Source organism: Penaeus japonicus, unplaced genomic scaffold (assembly GCF_977035675.1).
Source record: "Penaeus japonicus unplaced genomic scaffold, GWHDUDI00000001_assembly GWHDUDI00000012, whole genome shotgun sequence".
Taxonomy (NCBI): Eukaryota; Metazoa; Arthropoda; class Malacostraca; order Decapoda; family Penaeidae; genus Penaeus; species Penaeus japonicus.
This window is the reverse complement of record NW_028234414.1, coordinates 1,854,057-1,861,556: the sequence shown is the minus strand read 5'-3', so window position 1 is coordinate 1,861,556 and position 7,500 is coordinate 1,854,057. Positions and strand designations below refer to the sequence as shown.

Genomic DNA, 7,500 nt, shown 5'->3' with positions numbered 1-7,500 from the left:
GGTTCTATTATGCCAAGCTCAAGCATCTTATCAACTTCATTGTTGAATACATCAGTTAGGTTATATGGTATGGGATAAGGCTTTTTACAAACAGGTTTAGTTGTCTCAAGCTTGATTACATGCTCTATAGAGTTTGTACGCCCTGGTTTATCTGTAAATACATCAGGATATTCAGAAATAAGAGTATGTATATCATCCTTTTTCTGTACACTTAGATCATTTCCTATATTTAATGAATCATTACTTTCCATTTCAAGATACATGGTTTCACCTTCATTATCATTATCATTTTCATCTACAACACACACATTCACCATTCTGCTTTTCTTAAGTGCAGATTCATCGCGGCGGTAGTACCGCTTTAACATATTGATGTGAAATAATTTACTTTTTCCACGAACTTTTATAAGATAATCTACTCCATTATCTTTAGCATCTATGACAGGATAAGGCCCTTTCCATTGCATAATCATTTTATTGTGGTTAGTTGGCAAGAGTACAAGCACTTCATCATTTATCATTAGCTTACGATTCCTAGATTTTAGATCGTAATAGCTTTTATAATTCTTGCTACTAATTTCAGCTTGAGAGACGGCTAACTTAGCTGTTTCCTCTAATCTAGATCTTAAATCAGTCACATATTGATACGTAGACTTTACTTCACTCTCGATATCATCGTTCGACCAAAGTTCATGCAAAATTGTAAGTGGACCTCTAATTTGTCTACCATAAAGAAGTTCAAACGGAGAAAACTTCAACGAATCGTTCGGGATTTCTCTGTAAGCAAAAAGAACAGCGGGAAGGTATCTATCCCAGTCTTGTGGATGGTCAGAGCAGAGCTTTTTAATCATTGCTTTCAAGACTCCATTTAAGCGTTCAGCAGCTCGCTCCTCGCGTTCGTCTCTCGCTCGTTCATAATCTAACAAACGTTCAATAGCATCAGCACTCAACCCGAGAGACTGAGCTTCTTTCATAATATCAGTAATAGATTTCATGTTACAATTAAACTATAAACAATGCCAACAAGTAAACAATACAAGTCTAACATTTAAGTAAATCAAATACGGAGGATAATCTCCAATGTGACATCCACAGCATAAAACACAAAGCTGATAATCACAGTTACGAGGTATTAGCCGTATTATTAACCGACCCCTTATACGTAACCAAAAATTCTGGAAGCGAATTACGGCTTCCGAACAACGAACTATAGGAATTACAGCGAAGACAATTCCCTCAGACGCGAGAATACACTGCCACTATAGTTACGATAACAATCACTTGCCTCACCTGCACCTCCCTTTTGCGCATGCCCGTGGTTTACAAGCACTCACCAGTATCACAGCCACCGACAAAACCATTTCCTTAAAAAATACACAATGTATTAGTTTCATAAGATGACAAGTCCCTTTTGAATGAAGTGAACAGTATGAACTAGCTGTGCAACACTCAACGACTATACACCATATATCCTACTCACTGCGCCACTTGTAAAAAGGATCTTTCATTATATATGGAAATTTATCATTGGTAGTATTGCACTTTTAGCTTTATCGTACTCTTCACTTCCAAAAAGGGGTTATATAAAGATTAGATACCATTCACCTTATATTTACAAAAACATATGTACATTACAAATAATATAGTTCAGAAATCACGTCCCTTTGAGCGTGTCAAACCGCCCAGGTGTCACGGGGCTTGTTAAAGCTTGGCGCTCCTCCGAATATTAGAGTTTCGGGGGACATGAGAGGCACACTGTAGTGGCGCCTGGCGTCAACGTCATAAAATAACCAAATACAAAAATAAGAGAGGTGAGGGTCACCGTGCTCACTCGAACAGGTGGTATGGCTAAGTGACCGATTGTATGGTGGAATAATACCAGGTGAGGCATACCTACGCGCATGCGCATTACAAAATAAGGGAGTTAAGATATAAACATGTACATCGATGTATATCGATATTTAATAAGGATAATTATTTCCTCGTAGATATTCAAATATTGCTTTACATTCTTCACATTGTCATAGCACACATGTTATGTTTGAAATTAGTAAAGCTGTTATATTAATCCCTTTACAAACAGGATATGTAAAATCTATCTTTACCCCATTAATGATATATATATATATATATATATATATATATATATATATATATATATATATATATATATATATAGATAGATAGATAGATAGATAGATAGATAGATAGATAGACGGATAGATAGATATAGATATATATTACACACACATATATGTACATATATACATGTATATATATACATATATATATATATATATATATATGTATATATATATATATATATATATATGTATATGTATGTATGTATGTATGTTTATATATATAAACATACATACATACATATATATATATATATATATATATATATATATATATATATATATATATATATATGTATATATATATATATATATATATATATATATATATATATGTATGTAAATATATATGTATATATGTATGTATGTATATCCATATATATATTTGTATATAGATAGATAGATAGATAGATATATGTGTGTGTGTGAAAATTTGAATTTAATTCACGGTCCCCTAGTACTACCTGAGAGGACCATCAAGGTTCACGAACCACAGGTCGGGAACCACTGGTCTGGATCAAGGGTTCTCAACCCGCGGTTCAGGAGAGAATTTGGGCGTACGTGACTTTTTTATGCAATCACACATTGGCTCAACTATCACCATTACTAATTAGCAACTGCATCTAACTGTATGTAACGCTAGTTTAGTGTCGCAATGGCTTGAAAAGTGTGTCTGTTTTCGTAAAGTGTTTGCAGCTGATTACATTTATTTCCTTATGATACTAACTGGTTCCTATTAGCACTGACTCATAGGTGCGAAAATTTTGTCTCCTCGACTAGTATAATGCAATTTATCCTCCATAAACCATGTTGATAAACCATGCATTTATTTTTAAATTCCTTGGTACTGCATTCCGCGTTCGGGATAGGCGACCAACAATGAAAAACTTCAAGGGTAAATTAGATTTAAAAGGTAGAACCCGTGGTCTAGATATTGTCTGATGGATTAGCGCATTGAATTATTTTAGGTGAGTCCCCCGTGAACTATGCTGATTGTGGTTTAATGTATCATAGAAAACTCTCTCTTCCCTACGTTTAGGGGAGACTGTGAGAAATATGATTCTGTTGCCTATATATAAAATCTCTACGTTACCATTCCCTTCAGAATTCACAGAAATTGTTTAATGGTTCTTGAGTGACGTTGTCTAACAAAATAGATATTAATTCCATATGGCGTCGCGTCCGAGGTGTGAATTGGCGCTTTCAACTTTCGATTGTCGCGAGCAGCAGATGGTCCCTCTATGGAATACTACCTTATAAATGGCTCAGCGCGGATTTAACGTCGCTGAAACATCCTTACACCTCAAGGCAATATATTGGCATGGAAGGACGCCTCACCTGACCTCTGCTGACTCAGCACTGGACGTGGGAACTGACTGAACTAAGCACGCACAGGTGTGGCACGTCCTCGACAGCGCTCAATGGGTCCCGCAAAACCCTCAGTGATACAGACCCATTGCTGGTCTAATTTCCAATCCCCCATTAGGATGAGGTGGCATGAGACAATCCAGAATCAAGCTTTCAAGCTGCAAGGAGGACGGTCTTCTGAGGAGGAGGTGAAATGTGCCGAAAGACATAATTAACGGCTTATCTAAGTAAGGATATTTTCAACTAAATGAATGTTCACAATGTTTATACGTCCACACGCAAGATGCTAGTGAACAAAGTAGAGCCTTCACTCGATGGAAGTGAGATGCTTGTCAGCTGTGCTTGCTTGCATGTGTGTGTGTGTGTTTGTGTGTATGTGTCTGTATGTGTGTATGTGTCTGTATGTGTGCCTGTGTGTGTGTGTCTATGAATCTATCTCCCTGCCTATTTTGTGTATACGTCCACTCAAACACAAATCATACATTCTTCTTCTCTTCCTTCCCATACCACAGGTTATAATAGTGAAAGAGGACCAAAAAATCGAAAAATGTCATTTAAAGCAAGAGATCAACATACAGCAGGATGCCCGACATGTACAAGTATATGAGGCAGAGTATCTCAAGTGGCGACTTTGCACCGAAAAATTCCACCAGAAAAGTAAGGAAAGTTTGGTCATGTGTGTGATTTTATCTTGTCTTTTCATCTCGTTTATCCACCTTCGTGTATGTACTGCCATTTTTATTCCCTGTTATAGCAGTCATCCTTATTATCATCCTTACCTGAATATTGAATTATTATTATCATCATCATAATTATCCTCGATATTATTATCTTCATCATTATTATACTTCATCATTACCATTATCATTTTTTCTTGTCAGTATTGCCACTATCACCGTCATAATCATTATCATTATTATCGTGATCATCATTATTATTATCATTATCAGTAGTATTATTGGTAGTAGCAGTAATTTTATTGTCAGTATCTTTATTTGCAGTAGTAGTAATAGCAGTAGTATTTTCATTATCATGATCAATATTATCATTATTAGTAGTATAGCTATCATCATCACCCTTACTATTAATGTTATCATCATTATCATTATCATTATTTCTCTTCCTTATATATATATATAATATATATATATATAATATATATATATATATATATTTATATATATACATACATATATGTATATATATATATAATATATATATATATATATATATATATATATATGTATGTATGTATAAATATGTATATATATACATACATATATATATATATATATACATATCTATATATCTATCTATATATATCTATATATATATATATAATATATATATATATATATATATATTATATATATATATATATATACAGTATATATACGTATACACACACAGCCAAATGTCTCATGCAATCGGTTCCATCTCTTTAAAGTATCTAACACTTTTGTGACAACTCAAGCCTTTCCAAGCAAGCACGCCCTTTGGAGATGTGTCAACGGGGCAAGAAAGGCCTATCCCTCTCAATGGGCTTTCTGTCCTGTTTGTCACCGTCCCAAGAACATCAATGGCTCCCGGTAGTACCATGACCTTTGATTTCCAAATTCTTGATAATTCGAACCACTGGTCCTTCCCTGTCTCCCCTGATCTGCTAGTTTTTTTCTCACTTCCTTCAAACTCTCCCTTCTTTCATCCTAAATTCCGTCCATTCTTTTCCTGTGTCTTCTTTCAGTCGGTTCGCCAACGTGCTTTAGCGATCTAGTCCACCCGTCTCCCCCATTTCTCCCTCACTGGTTGTGATCCGCCGCTGGTGAAGGACCTGGTTGGAGCCAGACCAACACTCCAAGAGTGCTGGATGCTAAACCCTCTTCAGCAAGGGGTTCCAGTCGCGTTAACGCCGTTATTCTCACTATTTTAACTTGCCATCTTCACTCAAATGAGGGACAGATTATCAGGTTTCGAAAATAACAATGTTTTTTTTTTTTTTTTCTATCTTCATCGTGACACTCTCTCTGGGCGGAGTGTCGACCGAGACTCAAGGAGTCTCCCCTTACTTTCATCTAGAGAGGTTATGAGGCTATCGCGCGTCGCCGCTAGATCATAATCTTTTTCATTGTCATTATCATTATTATTATCATCATTATCATTATCATTATCATCCCCGTCATTGACCTCATTTGACCTCATACTTGTAGCTCATCATAATTTCTCTTTCCTCTCTTCCTTCATTCGCAGACTGGGAGTTCCCTGTCCTGGTCGGGTCTGTTCTTTCAGTAGCAGTTGTCGCCATCCTTGTTGTTGTCATCTACTACAGAAAGCGAGTCAAAAGTGAGTCCTTGCGGCCAGTAGTCGGTGTCCTTACCTGCTTCGTGCGAGCAGAAACTCTGATGAACCGCCCCTGTGTTTATGAATGGATTCCCGTTCCCTTAGTGTGAATTGGTTCCCGGTGTTACGCTTTAGAGTTATGTTGTTATTTCTGTTGCAGATTTACAAGCATTTATATTTTATCAATAAAGCCATGTTTGCGTATGATATGCGTACGAGAGGCTAACGAGGATCAAAAATCAATTGATCCATTAGTGAATTAAGTAGACTATGAGAAAGATAAGAAGATAAAGTATTCAAAATAACGTCCATACGTTGTGCAAATAAGAAAAAAACAACAATAATGCAGACAGTTTATGCAAAGTAATGCCCCGATTTAAAGTAAATGAATAAAAAAGGCAAAACAATAAAAAAGTAAAGTAAAGAAAAGGACACCCTCTCTCCAAAACCCTCTCCCAACCAACAGGACGCCGCAGGATGTCCTCCCAGCAGCCGGCCAGCCACCCTCACCCGCCCTCGAGGCCCCACCCGCCGCTCCCTCAAAGCAGCTGCGTGCCAACTTCGGATCCTCAAGAGCACATTTACGAGGAAGTGCCAGAACCGTTCTCGTGAGGGTGAAGTCAGCATATATGAACCCCACACGCCTTTCCGGGAGAGGTAATCGAGTAGGGCATGCAGGTCGCCACGTGATGGCTTAGTGCCTGCTGATGAAATGGGTCGGGGGCACACACACATACATACATATATACATACATATATACATACATACATATACTTACTCACACCTACACACACAGATATATATATATTCATATATTTGTTTGTGGGTGGGTGTTTTAGTTTGTGTGTGTGTTTGTGATTCTTTTGATCCTTTGGATTGTATATCTGCTGTATATATATATATATTAATGAATGATTTAATCAGAGTTTTGTATGCAAGGTTTTCCCATAAAACGGAATCACTTTAATTTAAGATAATGACAGCTTAGGAAATCCAGATGTCTAACGAGTAATTATTTTCCTTAGAATATTTCTATCAAAAAAAGAAAAAAAAAACTCTCTCTCTCTCTCTCTCTCTCTCTCTCTCTCTCTCTCTCTCTCTCTCTCTCTCTCTCTCTCTCTCTCTCTCTCTCTCTCTCACTCTCTATATATATATATATATATATATATATATATATATATATATATATATATATGTATATATATATATTCTTTCTTCAATTTTCTTTTGTTTATGGAGCTATAGTGTTTTAAGAACAATAACAGGCCATACACTGTATCATCTACTTTTATAGGCCTATTGTGATGATTCTTTTATTGGTACTTCTTAATTTCGTCAGTGATCCCTTGAAGATGTGAGTTTTCACATACAGCCATTCATGAATATGCATATGTGTTGTGGTGGGTGGGTGTAATATATATATATATATATATATATATATAATATATATATATATATATATATATATATATATATAATATATATATACATATATATGCATATATATATATGAATATATATATATATATATATATATATATATATATAATATATATATATATATATATATATATATATATATATACACACTCACACACATATATATATATATAATATATATATATATATATATATATAATATATATATATATA

The 7,500-nt window shown here is 35.3% G+C and overlaps 2 protein-coding genes across 2 annotated transcripts in view; one reads left to right on the top strand and one right to left on the bottom strand.

Moving 5' to 3' along the window:
- LOC122259917 (uncharacterized) overlaps window positions 1-6,938 on the top strand; it is a 10,623-nt gene extending 3,685 nt beyond the window's left edge. The window contains exons 3-5 of the mRNA XM_043026911.2: window positions 4,022-4,166; window positions 5,757-5,849; window positions 6,313-6,938. Of these exons, the coding sequence (XP_042882845.2) occupies window positions 4,022-4,166; window positions 5,757-5,849; window positions 6,313-6,458 (384 nt within the window). The 3' untranslated portion in view covers window positions 6,459-6,938. The remainder of the gene's footprint in view (window positions 1-4,021; window positions 4,167-5,756; window positions 5,850-6,312) is intronic.
- A 244-nt stretch (window positions 6,939-7,182) lies between these two features.
- The window catches only part of LOC147470715 (uncharacterized), a 944-nt gene continuing 626 nt past the window's right edge, over window positions 7,183-7,500 (bottom strand). Inside the window, exon 3 of the mRNA XM_086542874.1 lies at window positions 7,183-7,192. Within this exon, the coding sequence (XP_086399000.1) occupies window positions 7,183-7,192 (10 nt within the window). The remainder of the gene's footprint in view (window positions 7,193-7,500) is intronic.